General features: G+C 39.1%; 1 protein-coding gene across 2 annotated transcripts; it reads right to left on the reverse strand.

The window, feature by feature from the left end:
- Positions 1-386: 386 nt before the first annotated feature.
- LOC134071261 (tetraspanin-8-like) lies at positions 387-27,580 on the reverse strand. Of its 2 annotated transcripts, none has more exons than XM_062527901.1 (9): positions 27,482-27,580; positions 26,890-26,943; positions 26,623-26,736; positions 25,137-25,211; positions 24,780-24,851; positions 24,523-24,639; positions 24,394-24,423; positions 687-770; positions 387-520 (listed from the first exon to the last, which is right to left on the reverse strand). In XM_062527901.1, exons 1-9 carry the CDS (start codon positions 27,539-27,541, stop codon positions 413-415), a joined length of 714 nt encoding a protein of 237 aa, XP_062383885.1. In that variant the 5' UTR covers positions 27,542-27,580; the 3' UTR covers positions 387-412. The 2 variants fall into 2 exon arrangements, with proteins under 2 accessions (XP_062383885.1, XP_062383886.1); XM_062527902.1 differs by lacking the exons at positions 387-520; positions 687-770 and adding exons at positions 14,086-14,934; positions 23,142-23,272.
- Between the last annotated feature and the right edge of the window lie 171 nt (positions 27,581-27,751).

The raw sequence follows: 27,751 nt of genomic DNA on the forward strand, positions 1-27,751 counted from the left end.
TTGAGAGCTCGATTTAATAAAATGAGAGCACGATTTTGTAATTCATGGGCTGGATTTTATCAAACGAGGGCATGATTTAATGAAAACGAATGCACGTTTTATACAAATCATGCTAACGTTTTTATCTAATCGTGCGCCCATTTTAAGAAAAACTAAAACGAGTGCACATTTTAGATTAGCGAGACCACGATGTAGTACTGTGAGTGCACGTTTAAGGAAAACAGGCGCATGATGTAATGAAACGAGAGCACGCTCTACTTGAACGAGTGCACGATTTAATAAAATGAGAGCTCGATTTTGCAAAGTGAGCGCACGTTTTCGTCCTTCCCCAAAATATATTGCCGTGAGCCCTCTCGGGCTCCGTATTATATCAAAAATAGCAAAAATTTAAAAAGAAACTTGGCTGACATTGTCAGACAAAGGCTGATCTTTGGGAAGCATGATATGGAGGACCTCTGTGTTCTTCATTGACAGTATTGATCTGTGCGACCATGACTAAGGCCATGATCATTCCAATGAGCTGGAAATTAGAGTGCAAGAAAAGGTAACGTCAGATTAGAAAGTTAGAAAGACAAGCTAGAAAGTTAATGTTACTAGAAGGACATTTCCTTCAAGTAACAATCAGTTAGAAATGCAAAATAAACAATAATTCTGAAGAAAGAATTAGAAGCAAATAGAGTTCATACCGCCACTAGCGCAAATCCGAAGCATATCCCAATGACGATATCAATCAGTTTATTCATAAGCCGCAACAGGTAAGGAACACATGGCTTTAAAATAAAACAAATTAAATCAACAGTGTGACTAGTCTTATGCTAAAGACTGCAAAGCTAAACAAGCAATAAACTCGTTCACAGCTGTCCACCGCAAAAATATGCGTTCAGCAACATGCAAGAGGAATATGTTTGGAATATGTTTACAGTATCAAACTTTATTTCATTGTACCCATACGCCAATAATCCATTGTTATTACATACACTTTTGATGGTGATATCAAGGATACACAGTACACTTTGAATTACCTGTATTTAGATTACAATAATGTTATTTGGGTACATGCTGGAGTAGTAGAGTGTATGCTTGAGTTAGAGCTGACCCTTTCATACAATACAGGAAGTCATTCAAATATAATCAATGCGGTCAAATACATTTGAGTTTATGACGCTAACTGCAGCATGGTAATACTGTAACTAAGCTACGCTGAAATTCTTCCAATGTAACCAGGGACCAGAGATTTTGTTTAGCAGTATCTATATTTAGGCTACGTTTACACATACAGTGCCTATAGAAAGTCATCATACCCTTTTGAAATAGTTAGTGTGCTTGCAAAAGCACACTATTGTTCTTCCTATTATTATCATTTATCTTAACGCCAACTTTTGTCTCCCTAACTTGTCCTAGGGATTTGGAGCTAAAGACACCGTTCCACCTCTCACGCGTGCGTCCTGATGCGACGATGGTGGCTTGTATACAGCTTTTTGATACGCCTTGTCGTTCTCCCGTTATTCCAGTTTTTCCGGTCGATTTTTTCCCATAGGAATGAATGGAAAAGCGACTTTTGAGCGCTGATGCCCACACATTTTTCCACCTGTAGCCCAAACCGTAAGACATAAAGTCATGAAATTTGGTACACTGATAGAGGAGACTACCCTGATTGACACCACCAGGTTTCATGCTCGCCACTCTCACGCCCTAGCGCCACCAACTGGTCAAAGTTGGAAAACACGTTAATGCCTGTAACGTTTGATCCGTATGGCCGATTTTGATAAAACTTATACCATTGGAATCATCTGACTCAGCTGATTCCAACGCACCATGTGATGTAATTTTCCGCCATGATGGATTTTCCACCATTTTGAATTTTGTCCAAAGTCAAAGTAAAGCGACTCTGGCCGCATAGTTCCTCCGATCGTCATGAAACTTGGCACGCGTGATCTACAGACCAAGGCGGATCAACTGCCTTGATTTCGCCTTCATACGTCCAAGCGTTCGCCTGTGATAACCAATTAAATTCAGCAAGCGAAGCCGCCAAACAGGAAGTGTGCCTATCTTGGAAATACTGTGACGTATGAAAGCCATATTTGGTGGGATGACTTGAGACCCCATCCAAAGCACCCTCAATAAATTTGGTGTTATTCGGTCTGTCGATGGCTCTATAATTAGCAAAAACGTGTGTGTTGACGAATGTATACTATTAAGCAGAATAGCTCATCTTAAATTGCTTAAATAATGCCAAAAGGACATTCCAGAGTGATTTAAGATACAATGTTGATATTTTTTTTTAAAAAATCAAAGTATGCCAGTTCTTGCAAAAGTAACTGGGACGGGGTCCATCATCTCGTTAGTATCATGACAGCTTAAGGCTGGCTTACATTGCACGATTTTGGTCTGTTTTAACAGTCGGCGACTAAATTTCCAAAATCGCGCTCCCGTCATCTAAATCGTTTAGTGTAAGGTGCCAATCTTAGCGGTTTTAAGTCCGTCGGAGGCAGTCTTTCTCTAGTTTTGCCGTTACGACAATATCAAACATGTTTGATATTATCGGAAGTCTTTTCAGTCGTGGCTCATGCAAATAGTGACGTGAACATTAAAAACCAATAGTAACCTCTCGCGAACACGAAAGCAGGAAGGGGCAAAATAGGCGACAGCTGTAGCCTATATGATTATTTGTTATTTCATTTCTTATCATTTATTAGTCGGCTATTCTACGAGACAGAACAACTCTATATCTGTTAGTGATGTCACACATCAAACAATGCTGCAGAAACGCGAAAAAAATACTTTGATATGAGTAGGCTATCATGTGATTTCCTGTTAATGATGACGTGTAGCCTATTGCACGATGGAAATAATTTGAAGGAATCTAGCAGCAGTCTTGTAAATAGTGACCCACAGTCTTTGCAAAATCCTAATCTGAGACTGGCCTGTGACTAGACTGTGACTAAAAACTCAATGAATTGTCTTTAGATGTGAGAGGGTCTGAGACTGTAGTTTTTAAAAAATCTTTTCCAAATCTTTGCAAAGTCTGGCAATGTAAGGTAGGCTTTAGTTGTATCGCAGCATTGTACCGTCATCTTTGCCAGACCTGCCTGAGATTGTCCGCAACGGTACACTTTAAGTTGTCGGCAGCATTGTCTCATCCCGAGACTGTGTATATCTTAACGACGCCATGGCCACGAGAGGCAAGTACGGACTTACTCGTTGTTAATTAAATTCAATGTCCAGGTGGTATATAAGGTTGCAATCACACGAGTTCTCACTGTGACGGTGTTTCGTTTTTGACAATTTGTAATAGTTTCTCTTCGTAATTAATTGCTATTTAGGAGATTGTAATGATTACAGGATATCGTTTGATATATTTGTGATGTTTTGAGAGTAATTCGATTTTATGTCTTGTTATTTACCATAAATGACCGGAGCATTCTGGGTAAATCACTTCCTGTAATGCACCAGTCATTATGTTCGTGCACTTTCTGAGCGAGAGAGACATTGTGCTATCTTTGGCGTGCGTGTGATGATAATTGACCACAAAGTGAGTTTGACACCTCATTCCTACATGTTTATTGTTTAGTCAATAATATTGTCACGGTCTGAGCCGACCAAGATTTCGTTTATGTTATTGCACTAGTATTTACCAGTCATTTGTTATGTTAGAGCGCCATCTACTGGCCTTATCAGAATCTACTTTGGAGTGTAGTAGGCTAGTTAATACTTCCTGCTTAGCGTTAAAACGAGAGAAGTCACTGAGATGATTCACACTGGTTGCTGTCTGGACAATTTATGTTTTTCACCTGCTATAGTTATTTCTTACCCATACGAAGGCAATGCCTGTAAGTATACATTGTTCTGGTGAAATATGTGTTTAGACATAAGTACAGAAAATAAGATATGTTTAAGAGAAAGATTTATTTGTTTTTTGATATAGTGGCAATTCGCTATATGCGTGGTTAGACAAGACAAATGGACTGAAAATAGTTTATTTTTGTATCCACAGTTTTACAGCATAAATGAAGGAAAGGAGAAAAAAAGTGAAGATTTCCTGCATTCTTTGTTCGTCCTAGCCTAGTGATTGTAAACTTGCTGGATAGCTGAGCTAGCTCAGAACTTATGAGGCCAGTAGCCTAGCCTACAATATTTACTGTTCAGCATATGTTGTAACGTGCCTGAAACATGTTGTTTAACGTCTTTAGAAGATGTAACGGAGATTAGGCCTATTGTTTACTGTCGCTTTGCATTTTTATATGTAGGCTACTGCTTTTGTATTCGTTGTGTATCCTTTGAATGTGCACAAGTTTACATCTGTAAGGTATTAGCGTGTAGAATTCATTATAGTTTGAGTGATTATGTAGAAAAGGCCGGGACTTTTGTGTGTTCGCTGTGATTTAGCATTTGTCGCGATATTTCATGTGGTAAACTCGCGTGCCTTCCTGTTAAGTTTCTTATTTTTGTTAGCAGGCCTACCTGCAGAGACGTGCAAGTTCGTTGTGTACTAAAACAGAGATAATTAATTTACCTTTTGACAATTCCTGCAGTTATCCTGAGTAATCCAGTCTTTGACATTCAGAGTTGCGAGTCATTGATGAAAAGTAAGTTTGTATGATGTTTACATCGAGTTAATTCACACTGGTATGCAAGAGGTTTGCTTGTTAAACTTGCTCTTGACATTATTTCCATGAAGTAATATAGTGTAAGTGTTCTTTGAAATTATAATACTTCATGTGTTTCGCTTAGGAATCTACCGTTTAGCGTGTTGTAAGGATGTTGCATTTCCAAATAGAGGAAGTTTTTAACGCTATTACACCGTACCATTTTACGCCGCTAGATGGCGTAATTGACCACATAATAACTGTAGTCACGAACAAAAAGGTTCCCTTTCTATCTTGAAGGGGTTAGCGTTGCTGTATGTGTGTCCTGGCTTACAATTCAGTTTATTGAGCTTAGTGTTGATGCATTTCTGTATGCTGCAGATATATTATTTGTAAGACTAGAACCTAAATTGTATTTGTCTTTTTCTTATTTCAGACTATCTATATATATATATATAAATAGCCACACCCATATTTCTCTGTATGGAAATCCTGAATGCCTCTGCTGGAACAATACAAAGTTAAACCCCATCTCTTCTCCGTCCTATATTCTAACCGATATACCATCCAGTATATTGCCACTACCCTACCCGAATCAGTGCAAACCTATAACCTCCCCAGTAATAATAGTAATTATAACTAGAAATGCAATTCCAAGGAATTACCAGTGCATGAAAATGCAAAAATGTAGAAAAAGATAATGTAGATATGGTTACTAAGGTGTTGCTAGGGTAGACATGGTGGTTGCATAATTTAATGAAAGTTGATAGTGTATCAGTAGGTTAAAAGTTGAATATGGATAGCTTAAAAGACAATTTAATGATTGTTGATTGACAGATAGTTTAATGCATGTTGATTGTTGCTAGGGTACTTAAGGTAATTGATAGGCTGTTGGTAGGGTACTTGAGGTAGTTGCTAAGCTGTTGCTAGGGTGGTTACTATAGTGGTTGTCTAGAAAAATCATGTTGGTTGCTATGGAAACTGACATAGATGCTTTATTTCAACGGTTGCTATGTTGGTTGCTAAGTAGGTGGAAGTTTAATATAGTTGGCTGGAGGTATAGTTGATGATAACTGACAGTTGGAATGGTTGAATGGTTGATACACATTAAGTGTAATGAATGATGATAGATAGTTTAATGGATGTTGATGCAGGAAGTTTAATGAATGTTGATATTTTAAAAGTAGATCGTTTAAAAGTTGTTCATAGGCTGATAGTTTAATGCAAAGATATGAAATTGAATTCAGATGTAATCTAAGAGATCCAGTTGATAATATAGTTCATGCATAATGAGGAAGCAAGAGAGAGAGAGAGATCAATTTAGTTTGAACATCTAACATTCATGTGGTATCAAATGGCATCAGTAAAACATATGGATTGTTTATATAATTGATTCATGGAATATTTGATTTTAATTATCAGCATGTAATTCAAATTAATCAGCATGTAAAAGGTTTGATGATTAGATTCCTCCAAAATCATTAGCCTCAAATACAATAAGCTAGAGACAGTTCATAGAGCACACATCTATACAAATCAAATAGCCTCTGGATGTAGAGTTTGACGTTTTTGACCTTTCATTAAATAGAATTTTCTTGATCTTTATCTTGATATTGAAAACAAGCAGTATAAGGGCTATTTCATTAATCAGTTCAACTTCATTTTTTGTAATTTAAACCCACCACCAACCCCCCCTCTTTGGAGGACAACTTTATTGTATGAGTGGCCCAACTTTTAATTATTCAATGTCCATTTGTTGGCTTTAAAAAAAGGTAAAAGATTATTGGACGCCACACAATTACACCAATATCATTGGTTGATCTATTGTACCTTTCATTATAAAGTCTATAGAAATTCAGTTTTTTTGTGTCGGGGAAAAGTCAAGGAATTTTATATTTGACTTAGAGTGGGAACCCTGATTTTGTTTTTTGTCATAAAACATTCATCATATTTCATGGCTTCTAGTTGTTATACTATTGATAAAATGGTTCTAAATTAGTAAAATGTGTAAGTTAATATAATGGTTTAAAATGAGTAAAATGTGTAAAATGACATGATGTACAAAAGATTTGATGTACGAAAGATTTGATGAACAAAAAATTAATTAAGAATACAGAACACAGGATCATGATAACTGTAATATGTCTGTATAACACCTGAATGGGCACAGTGCTGAGGATCAGAGATGAAGATGTTATCCAACAATGTGTTTTTCTCAGTGGTCGAGGTGGTAATGAGATTTGTGAATCCTTTAGACTGGAACAACTCATAGATTGGCTTCCTTCCATTGGTCAACATGTCCTCATTGAAATCCCCACAGACTATAACTGGACTATCAGCAATAACATGTAAAGACTCCAATAAATGGCAGAGATTTGGCAAAAATAGGTTCGTGTTGTAATCCGGTGGTCTGTAAATCACTGCAATTAGTAGTGGAACTGGAGCAGCAAATTTCAAAACCAGGAATTCGAGATCAGTCACACCCTGTATGTATGGCATGTGATGGGCTTGAAGATGGCTTTTTACAAACATAGCAACTCCCCCACCATTTTTCTGTGCAAAATGTGAAAGAGTAGTGTATGACACATGTCTATTGCACTTATACATTCGATAGTTCTCCAAATGGATATTTTCTGGGACAAATGTGCCAAAAAGGTGTGTTTCAGTAAAGCACAAAATATCTGCGAGGCACAATTCATGATGTCTCTTAATGTCATCAATATGGGCTGACAGTCCTTCAGTGTTATGATGGATCAGTGTTAAAGATGGTGATCTCAGAGTGGGGAGGCAGTGAAGAAGGGGCATGGCGTTTCTAAAGTCAACTTTTTGCATACTGTCCACGGAAACGGTCACTTCTGGATCGGCATATATTTTATTTTCATCAAAATCAACTATGCGTAGACCATGTAGTGAAGTCGTTCTGCTGAGAGCAACGTATGCCATGCCAGGTTCAAATATGCGCTGCAACGAGACCACTGCAGAAACTGTCGTCATGCCTTGACATTTGTGTATGGTACAACCAAAGGCTAGAGTCATTGGAAATTGGTGGCGAACCACACCCTTTTTACTAAGAGGTTCCTCTACTCTTTCAATGTACACCAAATTGTCCGGTCCTTCTGGTCCTTTATTGCGATGTCTTTGTCCTGCATTGGGACTGTCCAATTCAACACCAAGCATTTTTACAAGTGATCTGCCATTTTGGTCATGATAAACAATTTTTCCAATCTTTCCAAATGAACCATTCACCAGTCCATCTTCCACATCTATGTTTCTTATTAACATCACACGAGCACCATCAGCAACTTGTAGTCTGTCTGGTAAATCTCCTTTATGTCCTTCAAAAGGTGCACTCTGTCTTTCCATCCGACCAGTTCGTAGATCTTTCTTATAGTCATGTGCATCAATGTTGATCAGTTCAGAGTATAGAGCAGATATTGTGTTTGCATTGTGTTGGTTTACTTCTTTATTTGTAGCAAAAACATGCAGGATGTCTTTGGGACAGTCATCAGCTTGACATATGGCCTGTGCAAGTAGAGCTCTGTCTGATTCAGATAATGCCTCTCCTTTGCGTTTCACTCTTATCCTGTTGAGCAGCTCAGCAAATGGCACATCATCTTTCTGGCGCATGATTTCTGTGAGAGTGACTACTTGGAACCGATCTTTCCAGATATCAAGAACATGATCCTCAAACACACAGAGAGGTTTGGCTTTACCGGGGGGACTTATCTGGTTGAAATCGCCACAGGCAAGTATTGAGACTCCGCCAAAAGGTTTCTTGCTGCCTTTGATTTCTTGCAGTCTCCAATTGACATATGCAAAGAGTGATTTTGATATCATGGACACTTCATCAATGACAATTATTTCAACATTGGATAAGGTTGCTCTCACTTCATCTAGACGGTTTCCAAGGCACTGGTAAGGTGGTTTAAGGCTTCTTGGTAGTTTCAGTACAGAATGCAGTGTCTTGCCAGATATATTGTAAGCTGCTGTGCCAGTAAATGATGTGAGAAGGACAGTGGGCATGGACATGTCTCTTTCCTCTGTGATGCGAGGTAACTTGCGGAGTATCTTTGATGCCTCTATGTAAATGCATTTGATGAGGTGTGATTTACCAGTTCCAGCTCCACCAGTGACAAAGTAAAAGAACTGATCGGCATTCTGTCCACATACGCGTCTCATGCACCATTTACGCACTGTATAGAATATAGATGCCTGCGTTTGATTTAGATTTTGATACATGTTACGGACCACAGTGGGGTCTATTTGAGGAGCCTCAAACATTGGTGCTGCACTTCCTCTGTTTGTGGTACTTGAGCTGTATTCAGGAATGTCATCTCGTTCATTTATTTCGTCTGGATTCATTTCCTGACGCTCAGAAATGCACTCAAGTCGAAGAAGCTCTGTCTCAGGTGCAAGTGTTGTCCATGCATCCTCCATAGGTCCATTTTCTTCTATGTTCTCAATAGCTTTCTCTATTGCATCACTGTTCTTTTCATATTGTGACCTGTTCTTCTTGACAACAGAAACTACTCTCTCATTATAGTCTCTTCCAGGAAGACATATATAGCCTGATGTATAAAATGACTCATACGTTGGAAATCCTGTGGGTTTCAGTTGTGAATCTGAACGATAAGGGAGGTACAGTTTGAGCAATGTGCCATAGAACTTCTCTGGAGTCTTTTGTTCAGAAAATCGGGCATATCTGATAATGGCAGGCTTTCCTCTTGTTCGCTTTTGAATGAAGCCCATTTCATTTTGAAGTGGTAAAACCTTTTTTCCTTCTTTCTGCCTTCCATACACAACTCTGTAAGTGGAAGCAAACTCTGCCAAAAACATTGTTGCAAACTCTGGTGTATCTGGTCTGTTTTTGTATTTATCTGGCATTCCGGACATCCAAACATTCTCTGAATCAGGAATTCTGTTATTCAGGTATCTTAATGGGACACTCATTTTTAAAGCATTGTCATCAGTGGGTATAAATATCACATTTCGAGAGCAAGACTTCAGTTTCAAGCTACAGACTCGTGCAACAGCCTCTTGAACACTAACTTCTCTGTTTTTGGAGTATGCTTGCATGATTTGTTTCATTTCCTCAGTGTCAGAGGTATTGGATTGAGACGTGTCAGACACAACTCTTTTCAAATACTCACTCATCTCATGTTCAGCTTTCGAAATGTATGATAAGATGTACATCAGACAGGAATAAGGGTTCAGGATGAACTGAATATCAATATTTGCATTCCAGGCCCTTAACAAATGCTCATTATAGCCATTAATCCAGCAGTCCTTTGGTTGACGTTTCATCACTAGCACACTGGACTTTGTTAATGAACTGACACAGTTTAGGTATTCCTCATAGCTTAAGTTGCATTGGGCAAGTAGATGTGGGATGCTTTCAAACAATGTTGTGGAATTATTCAGCAATTCCCATAAAGGCCTCAGCTTAGTTTTGGCTTCTTCAGGAGACATGGGAGAGCGGTCATGATCAGATTCATCGTCAGATTCGTCCATGAGCTCTACTGGCATGGGTCGTGTTATAAATGTGCTCTCGACAGGCTGTTTCGGGAATCCAAACCGACAGTGCTTATTTCCTTTCTTACATGACTTTGAGTGCCTTTTGCTGTGGGTTTGCACCTCTGTCACTATTTTGAAAAGCTCAGGGTCTGTATTTGGGTCAGGCAGCTGACATGTTATGTACTTGTCCACAAATTCACACACTCTCTCATCTGGGTCATCTTCAAATACAGGTGCGTTCTTACACCAAACCAACATATGTATATGAGGCGAACCTCTAGCTTGATACTCCACTCGAAAAAAGTAGTCAATGACCTCACCAATGGGCTGTGCTGGTGACAAAAGTAGGTGTCTGAGAAGTGCATCAACACGCTTGTCAAACATGCGCATGGTGGTGACAGGGTTGCTACGTAAGATCTCACATTTTGATGCCCAGTCAAGCTCAGAAAAGTCAACCTGCTCTCCTTGCTGTGCCTTTATTGTTTCTATGACCTCTGGCCATCTCATTTCAGCAGCACTAAATGTACAGAAGAATGTTGGGGTACCCAGCTGACGAAGCATTGCAAAGAGGTCTCTGAGTGTTCTTTCCCAGTATGCGGGAGTACCTCTCAAAGGTTGCATGAATCGTGTGGCATCTTTGTTCCGTATCAGTTTTTGCACTTCATGTTTGTCTTGAAGCAATCTTGCAGTTATTTTGCGTCCATCTCTGGTCATAGGTTTTCCTTTACGCAGTTGAATAGACATAGAAGACTTTGCCAAATGCATTTCTGTGATAAATTGTGCAAAAAATATATAATTGGAGTCGAGAGCAAATCGATTGTCAACACAAAAGAGATGTGCATTGAAATATCTGCTTGGTGATAATTTCATTGGTCTTTGTGTTTCATCCAAAGTGTTCATTCCAGTGGGGAACTGTACAGGGAAAGCCATTGCCTCTAGTTTGGGAACTCTGAAAAAACTCACTGGTCTGTTTCCTTCTGCTGGTGCCACAGTGAATATACCTTCACCAAATGTGATCATTTCCTGTGCAATATCAGCTGGCTGTAAGCATGAATCTATAGAGCATCCACCATTTTGTTGACTTGTGTCCTGCTCAGAGTTAAGTGAATCTTGGTTATCATATAACTCATGTGTTTCATTATTAGGGTGATTGACAGCACTATTTGTTTCTGAATGTTCTGGGTCAGTAATGTCAAACTCGTCCACTGCATCAGTCTCCATTAAATCAACTTCCTCTGCTGCATTGATGTCATTTTCATCTGCCAAGCCATTAATTCCATCCCCAAACGCTTGTGTATCATTAGTTATGGTTATGTCCTTGTACTCTGAATGCATCTCTTTCAGTTTGGATAAGGCACGCAATACTTTGGTCATGTCTACAGTTTGGAACTGGTAATGTCCTGTGTAGTTCATTCTTCTTTTCAATTTCACTTTCAAAAGTTGTGACTGGCTGTTGGGTCTAGGCAAAGCATTGACTGTTGATTCTACCTCTGAAGGGACACACACAACTCCACCATGTATTAATTTCTGCTGGCCTTTGGGAAGACTGATTATTTTTGCAAATGGTATGTACCGTGCAATGATGTGTCTTTCAAGTATATTAAGATTACTGAGCTCTGGAGGAATTGGTGATAGCTCTAACATATTGTTTACAGCAATGGCCGGCATTTTCCCCATCTTTAAGTTTTCATCACAGCTGTAACAAATCCACTCTGTCTTTTCATCTGATGCACAACATGATTGAAGTGCACTGCACTGCTCGCTGCATGTATGTACATATTTGCCTGTTAAGCATCAATCAACCATGCCTCGATTCTTTCGATAACATTCATGATTGCACTCTTTTACCTGGTTATAAAACAAAGCTCTGTGACACACTGTACACACAAAAGTAGGCCCGTTCTGTACATCCATTTGAAAAGATGTGATGGCATCATGCAAAAGTGTGTTTTCTGTTTGTGTTGACTGTTGTTCAACCTCTTGCTCTGATTGAAGTCCAGACAGGCGTGTAAGATGATGGTACTTACGTCGTATATGTAAAGCACAACGCATTTTGAGAATCATTCTCTGGAAACTGTTATTTAGGTCCACACCTGCATTTTTCTTTTTTTGTAGATAACGATAATGCTTGAAAAGGGGGTCATTTCTGTATCTGTCAGTGTAGGTTTCCCTTTTTTTCTGCCTGTATGTTGGATCATTTGCATAGTGATTTTTCATGGTCAACTTCTGTCTTGAACGATAGTTTATATCATGGGCATAACGTTTCTGTATGTAAGCCTGCTGCCTTGATCTGAAATTCATGTCACTTGAGTAACGTTTCTTTTGGTAAGCCTGTTTTCTCGATCTAAAACTTAGGTTACAGGAGTACCAGCTGTTGTAGTATAACTGTTTTTTTAACTTATAGTTAGGTTCATGCATGTAACGATCTCTGAGGTACGATTTTTTATTGTGTTGAATGCTGTTTGCATACCTCTTTCGTTCATATTCCAATTTTTTCATTCTATTCTGTTCGTAATATTTCCGCTGTCTGATTCTGTTGTTCTCACATAAGGACATGTCATTTTGTGCTTTGGCAGTTTTTCGGCGCCTACGATCCTTATTACATTTAGGAAGTGAATTCACAGAAATGGCTGGAACGTGGAACTCTGCAGTCTGAGAAGGTTGCACATTGTCAGTTTGGCTTTCTTGTTCATTATTACACTCAGATGTAAATAACACTGGCATTAACTCATAGACCCATTCATCATGTGATTCAAGGATGGTCCAGAATGCAAGCAAATGATCAATCATGTCATTCAAGTTGACAAAGGTCAACATTACAGCAGTGCCATTGTTTGCTGGAAATCCATATGGTGTTCTTGAGTGTGGATCAAAAAGTCCATATTTATCATCAAATCTGAACAAAGCTATTGTTAAGCAACCTAAAGTTAGCAGTGCAAACGTTACATCATTTGACAAACAAAGCAGTCTTTCAGATAGCTGTATGAAGTCCACACCATCAGGTCCATTTTGCTTTAGATTACCATACCGTGACAGGCATTTCTCAATATGATACATCTGTCCATAGATCTCAACACTATCAGGTAATTCATCAAGAGCCAAGTGGTCATGTGCATCATTGCCCCCATGCTCAACCCTTCCTGTACTTCACTGTACATCAAGTTACCTTTTTGCAAAACGTAGTCAAGATCATCACTGTTCAGCTCTGTTCGGTAGTGAAGAGTAGCAAGAAATACCAGGGAATTGCAGGTGCACTGCTTGTTACTGTTGTTCCCATATCTTACATCACCTTGGTAATGAGTTGCTTGAACACACGTGATGGTTCTCTGCTCCATGTTAATGTGGGAAGCACTAGTTACCTCATTTACATGTTCTCTGTCATTCAAGTCACTCTGGTCTAATGAAGACTGATGTGTTTCAACTTCAGAAAGGTCCAACTTACGCCAACGTCTCTTTTGAGCCTCTGAGCGGCGACCTTTTCTTCCCATGTTTCAAAATGTTATAAGCTTCAGAAAGTCTATTGGTCAAGTCTAGTTAAATCTAATATTGGTTGTACAAATTATTGGTATTTCACTGATTACACACTAGCAGATGTACTCACTGTTCCACTCACAGGTCAACTTAATTGTAGTATGTAAAGACAGTTAGATGAGATAAAGTGTTAATAAACTCAATATCAAAACACTAGGCTAGTATTTATTTCAGTGGTTTATTACAATGATTAGTAGGTCCAAAAATGAATTGCCCTTAAGATTATCAGTCATATGCAGAACTTCAGTCTTGCAGCACAGCTCAGGTGTAAAAGTGGATATACAGCAAAGACAACTTTGACAGATAGTATTGAACTAATATATATATATATATATATATATATATATTAGACAGGTTATATATTTCACAGTAATACTGTAGTTCTGAATAGTTCACAGGTAGTTATCGTTATGGTCCAGAATCTTAATTTAGTTCAGAGTATGTGCTTTCAAACTTTACACAAAATATTTACTTTAGTTTAATTATTGATTAAATTATGAAATATGGCACTGGAACTGTTAGGTAGAGGGAGCACTTGATGACACCGATGAAGAATGAGAGGGAGCCCTCAAGTTGAAGTCCTCACACACCCCAAGTTCAGCCTTGCAGCACAGCTCAGATGTAAAAGTAGGTATGCAACAGCAAAGACAACTTTTGACAGATATTATTCAAATATATAAATGGTTGAGGTTTGTAAAGTTCACAGTAATAGTTCTCTATCCGAATAGTTCACAGGTAATTCTTAGTATGTTTCAGAATCTTTATATAGTTCAGAGTATGTGCTCTCAGAAAGTGGTAAATTACTGTCTGAAATATGTTTGCAGGTACTGTATGTTACAGGATGCTGCTGGTTCACAGTGGGATTCAGAGTGTCAGTATAATTCAAAGTAGTATTCACAGTATTCAGTTTCAAATGAGTATTCAAGTCTGAAAAGAGTAATCAAATCTCAAAGTATTCAAGTCTCAAATAAGTATTCAAATCTCAAAGTATTCAAGTCTCAAATAAGTATTCAAGTCTCAAAGGAGTAATCAAATCTCAAAGTATTCAAGTCTCAAAGGAGTATTCAGTTAGTTTCAAAGGAATATTTAGTCTGAAAATGGCACAGAGTAGAGTATGTACAGAGTAGAGTATGTGCAGTCAAATATGTTCTCAGGAAGTGTTCGGTTCTTGTCGTAGATATGTTTGCAGGTAGGCGTTAGTGGGTTCTGTTGTATATGAGTGCAGTGCAGGGTGTGCAGACAGACAGGCACAGTGTCACACGTGACAGAGACACCACTCTGGCAGAGCTGGTCTGGAACAAGCCTAAAAGGGAAACAAAAAAGAACACACACACGTTACACACTTCCAAAAATAAGGTACACGGCAACATTGCTGCTTTGCTTGCTCCACAGTGAAAAAGCATTATCGTTTCTATCAATTTCAGCAATAGTAATAATGATGTAGCATGAATTAAGTGAAGTGAGCGAAGAAAACTAATCCAAAATCCAGCACAGCTGTACATTAATGCACATCAGGAGCAGATTGTGTAGGCAGCTGTAGATTACATTGTCTGCCATCATCTTTTAGGTCGGACACATTTGTAGTTGTCAATGCCGATGTGGTAGGCACTTAAGAATATGGAGGGCTGGCCATTCTGACATCAAGACAAGAAACCTGTGAGTCAACTAGTTTAACTAGCTTGCTAGTTCTGTCAGTCACATTGCCTCCATAGGTTACAGTAGATCTATACCAAATTGGTGAGGTAGCTATTTTTCTTAAGTCAATTATAATTTACATGTTTGTGTAAGCAAAAAATGTAAGCAAGCAGCATGGCTAATCTAGCTGTAAAAAATAACTAGAATGCATTTCCCGGTGGGAAAGTGCGAAGTGTGCTTGCTCCGACGCGCCGCGAAAGCGCTCCGGCAGGAGACGCGACCGCTCGCCCTCAGGTCAAAACGCTAGTTTGGCCAAGACGCAAAGCTGCTTCGAGTTTGGCGGCGTTACCCTCGATTGCCAAATTCTTACACTGACGTGACGGGTTGCCTAGGTTCATCAGTGGTATGTCCCAGAGCACCTCCAATGTAAAAATGTGGATGTCATCCCAAAGATGTAAAGAGATATGAGACAAAATGCATTTTTGCTAATTGCGACGCCCCCTAGTGGCCAAATTACACCAAATTTACTAAGGCTACTTTGGATTGTGTCCAAAATCGTCCCACCAAATATGGTCTTGACACCTCAAAGCGTTTCCGAGATTTGACCTCACTTCCTGTTTGGAGGCTTCGCCATCGAATTTGATTGGCTGCCATGGGCGAATGCTTTGATGTATGGAAATGAAATGTACACCTCTAAGGTCTGTAGACCTTGTGTTGAATTATGTATGAGTTGTTCACGTGTAGCCAGCATGAAACACGTAACCAGTGAAAGAAGGAAGGAGCCTAAGGAACTAGGCATGTATAATACGAGTAATGTTAGGAGTAATGTTAGGAGTATTGCGGGAACATCTGCTGTTTACTCACTGTTGAGTAAGTTGCAATGTGTTATAGCAGCGTTTCTCAAACTGTGGGGCGCGCCCCACTAGTGGGGCGCTGAGACATGCCAGGTGGGGCGCGAGCTGACGTGAAAAACCGGATACTTCTTTTTAATCTGTAGCCTGTGCCCTCCTTTATTGATAATTACGAGAATGCACCTCCATCTCACAAAACAAACACAAACAAGGTAATCTAGACTCTTGTAGGCTTATCATTGACCAAATGAAAATGTTAGTCTGTCCTGGAATCATAGTCCGAAAAAAATGATTGAAGTCGTAATTTTAATTGCAGCGGAAACGAAAAAAAACACATTCATTTTATAGACGAGCGCAGTGAAATTGAAGGATATCTTGGCTATCTGTCCGACGACATAATTGCTGTTCTGCGATCTCGAAGAACAACTGCTTGACAAACGCAAACACTCATGTTTTGCCTTGCAAGTGGACAAGTATCATGTCCGCTTTGTTAACTTGACAGCGGCCGAAGATATTCTGCGAGTATGCCAAAAGTAGGGCCACTTCAGATGAACTATTCAACATTGATCTCAACAATTAGTCTACCTGGCAGAACAGGACATCAAATGGGAAAACTGTGAGGGACTTTGCTCGGTTGGGGCCCAGATAATAGCAGGTAAAAGAAATGCAATCTTCGTGATAAAGACGGTAGTGCCCGATGCGCAACAGACGGATTGTTTCATTCAGGGAAGCGCTCGCGTCAAGGCTTGACCTGAATAAGATAGTAAGAGTGTTGAACTTAATTTATAACAAAATGGTAGCATATAGTTGGTCCTTTTGCTGTATTTTTGGAAATCAGCTTTTTTTGAAGCAAGGATTGACACCTTGTCAATGACAAAAAACTGATGTTATTGGTCATTGATTTAGATTTTTATTTTTTCTCTATTTTTGAACTGATATTTATCTGTAGTAGCCTAACTGTTATTTGTTACTGATGTATATTTAGCAAGTGACGTTATAAATGTGACAATTTTGAGCTTGACCTATACTTTCTTAGAGCGATGATGGACAGGTGGGGCTCGAGAAAGCCCCCTTGATCAAAGTGGGGAATGAAAGAAACGTTTGAGAACCACTGTGTTATAGCCTCAAATTGATGGTAGAATAAATAGGACGACTCACCTGTTCAAATGGTGTAATAGGATCAAATTTGGTGTTGATATGTCAAAGCAACCAGGCTGTTACTGGTTAACGTGTCTGAATATGAAATAGGGATGGCGAAAACTACAAATTTTCTTGACCGACCACCGAGGCTCATTAGCCGGTTGAAACCGGTTAACCGGTTCGTTTAAAATAAATTATGCTATTTGAAATAACAGCCACGCAATTTCCCAACTCTCATCTCTCTGTCCCCCGCTCATAGGCTACACACAGCCCCGGCGCCGCCCTTTCACTCACATCACTTTTTTAAATCCCCTACAGCGCCAGTTTAGTTTGAGGAAGTGCTAACAATAATAACGAAAGATGATCATTACCTTATCTGTTACCATTGATGACCCTTCCTGAAATGTAGATGTAATGTCTTTCCAAATCTAAGCCCATCTTATGCGGAAAGTTGCCTAGACTGCAACACGATAAAACCAATGGATAAAACAGCGCACTTCCAGATTGCAAAAGACGCACCGGCCACCGCTGTGACCTCGTGCCAAATGTTTTTATTGGTTTATTACGTAGCCTAGCCTACAAGCAGGCGAGTTATGAAAAATTGAGTGTGAGGGATAATTTGTTAACTTCACGAAAAAAAGATCTTCTTGGAATGAGATGGCTAGCTGTAGTAACGTTTAGTCCACTGTCTTTAGGCTAATTTAAAGATGCCTCTCTTTTTTTTTTGTTAACCGACTAGCGACAACTTTGGTCGGTTAACGTGGATACGGTCAACCATCGGTCAAACAGTCACCGGTTAACATCCCTAATATGAAATCGATTTTGGATTGGTTGCATGTGATAAAAGCTATGCCATTTCCTGTCCATATTCAGATTCAGAAATACTGTACACCGGCAACAAGGCACACACACACACACACACACACACACACACACACACACACAGACACACACACACATATACATATATATATATGTATATACTGTATGAGCAATTCCATGCAAAACTGTCAAGTCCATAACCCCACACAGCGTCAAACTATGATGTGGATGATGATTTCTTAAAAGTTTACCATTTCGCTCTTCTTGTTTGTACAACATATTCAATGACATTGTTAACTTAATCATTTGCATTATATAAATGTAACCTATTTTTCCACCCTTATGTCTCAACATATAGGCTACTATACACATAGTCACATTCATAAACATAAACAGGATCCTAGGTTCTCAATTTGCTGGACTCACTGTCTACCATAAAGTTAAAGAATAGTAATAACAGAAGAAAAGGTAAGAAGATGTTGATAGTGTGATTAACTGTGTGGTGCCTCCACTGAAGAATGTCTTTACCACTGCCCTGGTGGAAATATGCAAATCCTCAGAAATGTCAAGTGACTACTGTTACTTCTAACTGCTTTGATATAGCGTATCCTAAATGAAATACTATGCAATGCAAGCATCACAAAACATTTATTTTATCCTTTGTTTTTAACTCTTAGAATTCAGTTCAGTAGGCTATGACATAATAAAATGAAAGTACAAAAACAGTTTTTAAAACCCCTTTTTAAAAGTTCAACCTATCACTTTCAATGAAATCTCAATTAAGGATTACGTAGTTTTAGATAGTAACTGTGTGGTAATAATTCACCTATACCACCCATAGCCTAAATTAATTAAATGTTTACTATGAACAATAGTTAAATAAAACACACAGTAATACTTTCTATAACACTTTGTGTTGGATGTAATTCATTGAACCTATTGTTAACTGCTATACAATAAGTGGGCCAAACTTCACAGTTTAAGTCTCCACACATAAGCTTGCCTACTGAGTCTAAAAACATAGCTCCCACTTTCCTTAGCTGGAGGGGAATTCTGAGATTTCTCCCTAAAGCAGAAACTATTATTTTTACCTAATTATTATTACTATTATTATTGGGAAGGTTATAGGTTTGCACTGATTCAGGTAGGGTAGTGGCACTATACTGGATGGTATATCGGTTAGAATATAGGACGGAGAAGAGATGGGGTTTAACTTTGTATTGTTCCAGCAGAGACATTCAGGATTCCATACATACAGAGAAATATAGGTAGATGGCTATTTATATAGATAATATATCTGCAGCATACAGATATGCATTGAATACTAAGCTCATTAAACTGAATTGTAAGCCAGGACACACATAGGCTACAGCAACGGCAACGCTAACCCCTTCAAGAAAGAAAAGAAACCTTTTTGTTCGTGACTACAGTTATTATGTGGTCAATAACGCCATGTAGCGGCGTAAACGGTACTGTGTAATAGCGTTAACTCGCACAGCACAGGTACAAACTTCCTCCAGTCGGAGATTGTTAATGAGGGCTATCTTTTACTGTCTATGGGGCTAAAGGACTGTATGGATTGATTGATTGTGTTGCTTGGGTGGCGTCAGTTAGAACCAAAGATCATACAGCGCTAGAATCTTTGGTTAGAATACTGGTTGTGAAGCAGTAGTTTCTCCTTAGTTTCTTTATTGAGTTTTCTTCCACCATACAACAGCATGAATAAACTTATAATGTATAGTGGTCTGTAAAGAACCAAATAAACTGTCATTAATATGGTCACTAAATAAACTGTATCGCTATCTCTCATTCTATAAGCTCAACTTCTCACACAAGTAACACAGGCTTCCTTCATTTCAAACCCTTAATGCTAATGCTCCGTTTAGCATGCTAAGTCCTTGCATATCAACGTGAAAGATACATCCCACTCCCAATACACATGACCGAAGGTTACGGTCACTTACTTTTGTTGTCATACACGCACACAACTTCAACTTAAGGTAATTGGCAGTAAACTCACTCAAAACTAACGTCATGAACTTCACCAACACTGTGGTGTACTACTAGATAACGTCTCTAATGAACTAGCATGAGGCTGCACGAGAGGGCGTCACTAGGCAACAACACCTCAACAGAAGAAGAGTACAGAGATGCAAGACTAGTTCTAGTCTACGTCCTTACAGTAGAAACGCTAAACAGTAGATTCTTAAGCTAAACACATGAAGTATTATAATTTCAGAGAACACTTACAGTATATTACTTCATGGAAATCATGTCAAGAGCAAGTTTAAGTGTATTAGCAAACCTCTTGCATACCAGTGTGAATTAACGATGTATGTATCAAACTTACTTTTTGTCAATGATCGCATCTCTGAACGTAAAGGGCTGGATTACTCAGGATAACTGCAGGAATTGTCTAAGGGTAAATTAATTATCTATGTTTTTTGTGCACAGCCGTCTGCTCATCATCACAACAGAAAACGAAACTTAAAATCCTCAGACAGGGCGACCGCTCTACTTCCGGTATTTCGCCGAATTTGGGAGTGAAGTTCACCCAGAATGCTCAGGTCAATACAAATCATCCAAAACACACCGTCAGTATGAAACATCGTGTGATTGTCGAGTATATATACCAAATGAACACTCATAATGTTTAACAGCGTGTAAGCCCGTACTTGCCCCTCGGGGCCATGGCATTGCTTAGATCTACCAGTCTCAGGATGAGACACCCCGATGCGGACCTTCCTAGAATCACACCTTCATTGAACCGTTGCGGACAATCCATGTCATCCAATGACTAATTGCATAGTGAAAGGGTACTATCATCCCATAATGAAGGTATGAAAATACAGGGAATGACAACATAGTGCTGTGAGAATTACAGCAGTATGTTTTACAAGAATGGCCTCGATTTGATTTTTTTTTTTAAATATCAACATTGTATCTTAAATCACTCTGAAATGTCATTTCTGCATGACCTAAGCAATTTAAGATGAGCTATTCTGCTTAATAGTATACATTCGCCAACACACACGTTTTTGCTAATTATAGAGCCATCGACAGACCGAATAACACCAAATTTATTGAGGGTGCTTTGGATGGGGTCTCAAGTCATCCCACCAAATATGGCTTTCATACGTCACAGTATTTCCAAGATAGGCACACTTCCTGTTTGGCGGCTTCGCTCGCTGAATTTAATTGGTTGTCACAGGCGAACGCTTGGACGTATGAAGGCGAAATCAAGGCGGTTGATCCGCCTTGGTCTGTAGATCACGCGTGCCAAGTTTCATGACGATCGGAGGAACTATGCGGCCAGAGTTGCTTTACTTTGACTTTGGACAAAATTCAAAATGGTGGAAAATCCATCATGGCGGAAAATGACGTCACATAGTGCGTTGGAATCAGCTGAGTCAGAGGATTCCAATGGTATAAGTTTTATAAAAATCGGCCATACGGATCAAAAGTTACGGGCATGAACGTGTTTTCAATCTTTGACCAGTTGGTGGCGCTAGAGCGTGAGAGTGGCGAGCATGAAACCTGGTGGTGTCAATCAGGGTAGTCTCCTCTATCAGCATACCAAATTTCATGATTTTATGTCTTACGGTTTGGGCTACAGGTGGAAAAATGTGTGGGCATCAGCGCTCAAAAATCGCTTTTCCATTCATTCCTATGGGAAAAAATCGACCGGAAAAACTGGAATAACGGGAGAACGACATGCCGTATCAAAAAGCTGTATACAAGCCACCATCCTCGCATCAGGACCCACGCGTGAGAAGTGGAACGGCGTCTCTAGCTCTAAATCCCTAGGACAAGATAGGGAGACAAAAGTTGGACTTGAGATAAATAAGTATATGAAACGCACGGATAACAATAGTGTGCTTTTGCAAGCACACTAATTAAAAATATAGCTGCAAGCAGCAATGTGGGGGCCAAGCAGGCAGGACAAAAAGGCCAGAGTTGCCATGGTAACTCAATGCTGTTACGTCAGGCATGTAGTTTTAAGCAGTCACAAGAATTTTGATGTCAAACAACCCAAGATTGGCCGAGAGGCGGGCTCACTTCCTGTTCAGCGGCTTCGCCGTCAATTTCGATTGGCTATTGCGGGCGGACGGTTTAAGATATCCTTTCGAAAAGCACAGCCTATGTTACACTCGGGCTGAAGATCATCCCTGTGAAGTTTCGTGCAGATCGGATACATTTTGTGACCTGTGGAAATGTTTAAGGGATTTTTATTAAATCCAATATGGCGGCCGAATCAAATAAGGTTGATGTCACAAATTGAAATGGGTCAGCCTAAGGACCTCCCACAGTATAACTAGACATCGGTAGCAAGTTTAAATTCCAAACACATCAACAGCTACAGGCCAAAATGCCTTTTTGCTAACTGCGGCGCCCCCTAGAGGTCAAAGGTCACCAAATTTCTTGAGCCTCATCCTGATGGGGTCTAGAGTCCATGTACCAAGATTGGTTTTGATGCGCGCAAGGGTTGCTGAAATATGAGCCCACTTCCTGTTTGGCGGCTTCGCCGCAAAATTCGATTGGCTGTTACAGGCGAACGGTTATAGTTCCGAAGAAAAAAAATAATTTCAGTATACAAGATGGTCTGTAGATTATGTGTGTGAAGTTTGGTGTTGATCGGACAAAATCTGTAGGAGGAGAAGGCATTTAAGTGTTTTTGACAAAATCCAAAATGGCGGAAAATCCATCATGGCGGAAAATGACGTCATAGGGTCCGTTGAACTCAGGCTGGTCCAAGGATTCTAATGATACCTGACTTTTGAAAATTGGCCCAAGGGGTCAAAAGTTACGTGCGTGAACGCACGTCCAACTTTGACCTGTTGGTGGCACTAGAGCGCATGAGGTGCCGACATGAAACTTGGTGAGATGAATTATTGGACTGTCCCTAATCAGTGTGCCAAATTTCACAACTTTTCACAAGTCGGTTCTATGGGCTGCCATAGACTTCAATGGCAGAAGAATTATAATAGTTTATAATAATAAGAAAACTAAGCATCACTATGGGTGCCTTCGCAGCTTCGCTGCTTGGCCCCCAATGACATACCTGAAAAGTCTGCAGCACCACAAAAGACAGAATGAGTCTTGAGATTATTTTTCTTTGGCAAAAACTGCCACACCACAAGTGGAGGTGGTGATGGAGGATGGTGATTGAGTCTTTAGAAAGACTATTGTTTTCTGTTGTGAATAAAGAAAAATGTGTGAAATTGTGACCACTACTATAACTTTACAATGCAACACAATTACCTAACTTCTCATCTGTGTGATCAAGTAGTAATAGCATGATTGACTTAAAGAGAGCAGTCCATCGCCGTTCCTTACAGAATTTGACTGGATTTGAACAATTCTGCACGGAAGATTGGGCAAATATTCCCCAATCTAGGTGTGCAAAGCTATAATAGACATATCCAAACAGATTGATGGCTGTAATGAAAGCAAAAGGAAGCTCTACACAGTATTAAGTCAGGGGTATGATGACTTTTCCAACCCTGTTATTCTAGTTTTTAATTTTTTTATTAATTTTCAGAACGGTTGACTTTTTTTTCATTATTTTGATGTTGTGCAGCTAAATTTGTAAATAAAACTGGAAAAGATTGTTTTTAAAATGGGTTTTGATTTCAGGCTGTAAGACAAAAAAAGTAACTAAGGGTATGATGACTTTCTATAGGCACTGTATAGGGTATTTTGATTAACGAATATTTGCTTCCCTCCTTTTTCCAAAATAACATTGTGCACACAGCGTTTTCAAAAAAGTTTCCATGTATATTAACTGCATAAATACGCTGTTGAGAGCCATCATAACTACGCCAAGCCTATGGGCGGCAGTGTAGGAAGAAGGAGAAAGCAACCTTTCAAAACTTTCCCCATGGAACCTTTTTGCAGACCCAGCAAAATGTACCTCCATCCAAAATGTACCTCTAGGTACGTTTCTGATGCGCAAACTGGCCCAGCGAGACAATGGCACTATTAAAATCAAAACTTTGGTTTGATAACCAAACAATACTTCTGAGCTCATGTGAGCTACGAAATTTGACCAGAGAAACGTTTTGAAAATGAGACCAGGTTGCGAGAAAGCCATGGTAGCCAATCAGAAGCCTCATCCTGTTATTTACAAATAGCAATGGCGCGAGGATCATTTCTGTTTTTCTCCACTTTTCTCCGTTTACATAAAAAAATGGGAAATGTCTCCGTTTTTAAAAATACCCATGTATGTGTAAACGGGGCCTTAATTATTATCATGAAATTCCTATGACAGTCTTCCAAGTCCAAAGGATTAACAGGGTGTATGCTCAGTTTACCTCTTTGTAGACTTGAACTCGTTCAGAAATCTGGAAAATGTCAAATGAATTTATTAGATGTTTAAATGGGGATTTTTGGGGGGGGCACAAACAGTTATTATATTTCTCTCACACGCATAATTAGATTACATTGGTCTCCTCTTGGTAACATATTGCTGTGTCTTGATGGACTGGTGCACAAACACAGGAATCTGGAATTTCTGGGCCCCAGTCTGTGTAGCTCTTATTAATTCCACAACATTCAAGCTGAAATACAGATGTGAATGAGTCAATTTTCTACATTCTGTAGTATCATAATAGTATAATAATATCATTCTGTAATATTTGTATGCTCTTCAGGGCTTTTATAGACAACATGTACCCTAACAACAACAAGACTTGTTTACCTTATATGCAGCTTGAAAATCTTCAAGTTGGTTCACTTCTTCCTTGAGCAGTTCTTGAGTAGCTTCAATGATCTAAGTGTAAGGATTCAAATTAGTTCGCTGTTAGGCCCCTTTCTGCGTAATAGGCGTACATAGAGCATATTTTGGAAATTGATCTTAATGCCTTAAGGAATAAAATGAGGATATATCAAACCTTGAAGGACACCATTTCTCTTTGTGAATGAATAATGCATCATAAATAAATACATAATTTATTAAATATATTACATATTTATGTTTAACACTGCAAAAGTGTGCAAACTTTCATTTGTGTAAATTTAGGTAAACTTCAACAGTACATGTTTGTCACTGACTTACCATGGACCTATTACTTGCTAAGGACATGCCTGCAATTACACAGATGACCATCCCAATACAGACAAGTCCAGAAAACTGAAAAACAAAGAACCGTTCAGTGCTTTAACTTAGTGGTCCACTAAATATTTTGCTTTGAAATCTATCATTAAAAAACGGTATCTGAACGGTATTTGATGACGTGGTGAATAGCTGATGATGCTAGAATAGCTCATGACCCTTAAAACTAATAAAACAAGCAAATTGGGTCTATTGCTCCCACCCACATTAAAGGAACACTTCACCATTTTTCATATTAAACTACATTATTCCCTTAACTAAGACGAGTTGATACATACCTCTCACGTTTCAATGCGTGCACTCACTGGCTCTGGTGTGCGGTGCGGCACTACTTTGATAGCACTTAGCTATTAAAGGGCTATTATTAGGATCCAAACAGAGATGAAGTTAGAAGCGACCAAACACCTCCATGTTCCATCTTCCCAATTAAAATACAGGTACACAAGTAGTCACACGACCAGGTGAGACAAAATAAAACGTGGTGCATTTCTAAGCAGGTAAGAGGGATAACTATTGTGTGACGGAATAACAATTGGGAGCACTTAGACTGGGCGTAGTAGTATCCTCACTCTTGCACTTTCAGTTTCACTTTGGAGTGAGGATATTACTGCGCCGAGTCTAAGTTTTCCCAATTGTTATTCCGCCACACAATATAGTTATCCCTCTTACCTGCTTAGAAATGCACCACGTTTTGTCTCACCATACTTGGTCGTGTGACTACTCGTGTAACTGTATTTTAATAGGAAAAACATGGAGGTGTTTGTTCGCTTCTCACTTTATCTGTGTTTGGATCCTAATGAATGAACTGGGCTAGCTAAGTGCTATCAAAGTAGCGCCGCACACCAGGGCCAGTGAGTGCACGCATTGAAACGTGAGAGGTATATGTATCAACTCGTCTTAGTTAATATCTGACCTTCATATGATTATGACGAATCACATCAATCTGTTATGAATCACCCAAATCACTTTGCTCATGTCAAGATGAACCATTCTCATTGTGGGTTTAGTTTGGCTTATTTGCAAAGACGCCAAGCTGATGATCGTAAAGAAATATTCATGAGTTAGTCCACACAATCAAGAGATAAAAAATCCAAAGTTTACAAAATACCAAGTTACACACCGGCCAGAAATCGCAGGATAGTGAATCTGACCTGAGAATACAATGGCATCTAAATTTACAAATGGTAGTATGCTTAATTGTTGCGATTATGAGGTGTACCCTGTAATCTGTATTCCCCACAAGTGGTCATTGGCACCAAACATTTTAGAACCCCTGGCTTAAACTGTATGTTTCTTTCATCCTGCATGTCTGTTTCTGTAGTTGGTATGAAACACTACACATGTATATGTATTCCTGAACAGTTTTGTTCAGGACTGAAAGTGCCCCTGCATGTGACAAAATATTACTTCTTATTTCAAATGTTCCTACCATTTTCAAAGCACACGTGATCTGTTTTCTAGCACCAAACACGCCAAGACAGGATATGGCAGCGATGGCTCCACCTAAAAGGTAAATCTGCCAAATATCACTTTGCCCTTCTCCCTGATGAAGAAAAACAAAAACATCTTTGTTTTCACAAGTTGATATATTGACATTGAGGTCCTAAACTGCTAAATCTTCAATGTTAAAAAACATCCCTGCATGCTGACAACAGTTTTTATACTGATGATTCTATAAAATAAACAAAAATCTTACCGCAGCCATGGTGCTTGCAGTCCTACCGAGAACAATAAGCAGAATGCCTATCATCTGAAATAAAAAAGAGAGAAAATATGAAACAACAAAGAAGAGTATGCCAGCATTATGTGAAAATACTGTTAAGGTGAGCTAACAAAGGGCAGACGATGGCACTAGAAAACAAATCCTTATCATTCATTGCCATACAGGTAATAACTAGCATCTGATAGTTTGGAGAACTATTGTGGTATTGCGCCTGTAAGTATGTCTTTTGGGAAAATAACTGTGAGGACACTTGTGCCAGACCTGGTGGTATAACATACCACCTGGCCAAACTTTTTCTAATTTGGGGCTGTAGTCAAAGTGGAAAAACCCTCCAGATAGGTCAGAAGTAGTGAAAGAAACTGTAATGTAAATTATTGACTGAACCATGTAATTCTTGCACTAAATATAGATAAAGCAGTCTCACTTACTATGCTGGCACATGGTTTTACATCATAGAGCACTAGTGGACATTACACTCATGCATATAGTTGAACTAAACTAACAATGTAAAAACACACACTCAAACATAATAACTTCACTGGGTAAAAATGAAATAGTATCTTACCCCAAAAAGTGTGTTAAAGCCAATAAATAGCCCTTTTAAACACAAGTTGACATGACCCATTGTGAGAGGTGATGCAGAGCTTGTTTTGTGATGCCTTGAGGTGACACGTTCTTCTGTAAATGCAGCATGTTAGGGAAGTCACTATTTGAGGCGGAACCTCTCAACTTCTCATAACATTACTCATAGCATTATAGCGTATATGCAGAGAGAGTTAAAGCAGTAGTAGTCAAGGATCTTTGGTATAAGGCTATGAAATGTGTTTGAAATAGA

The sequence above is a fragment of the Sardina pilchardus genome, chromosome 23 (genome assembly GCF_963854185.1).
Source record: "Sardina pilchardus chromosome 23, fSarPil1.1, whole genome shotgun sequence".
Taxonomy (NCBI): Eukaryota; Metazoa; Chordata; class Actinopteri; order Clupeiformes; family Clupeidae; genus Sardina; species Sardina pilchardus.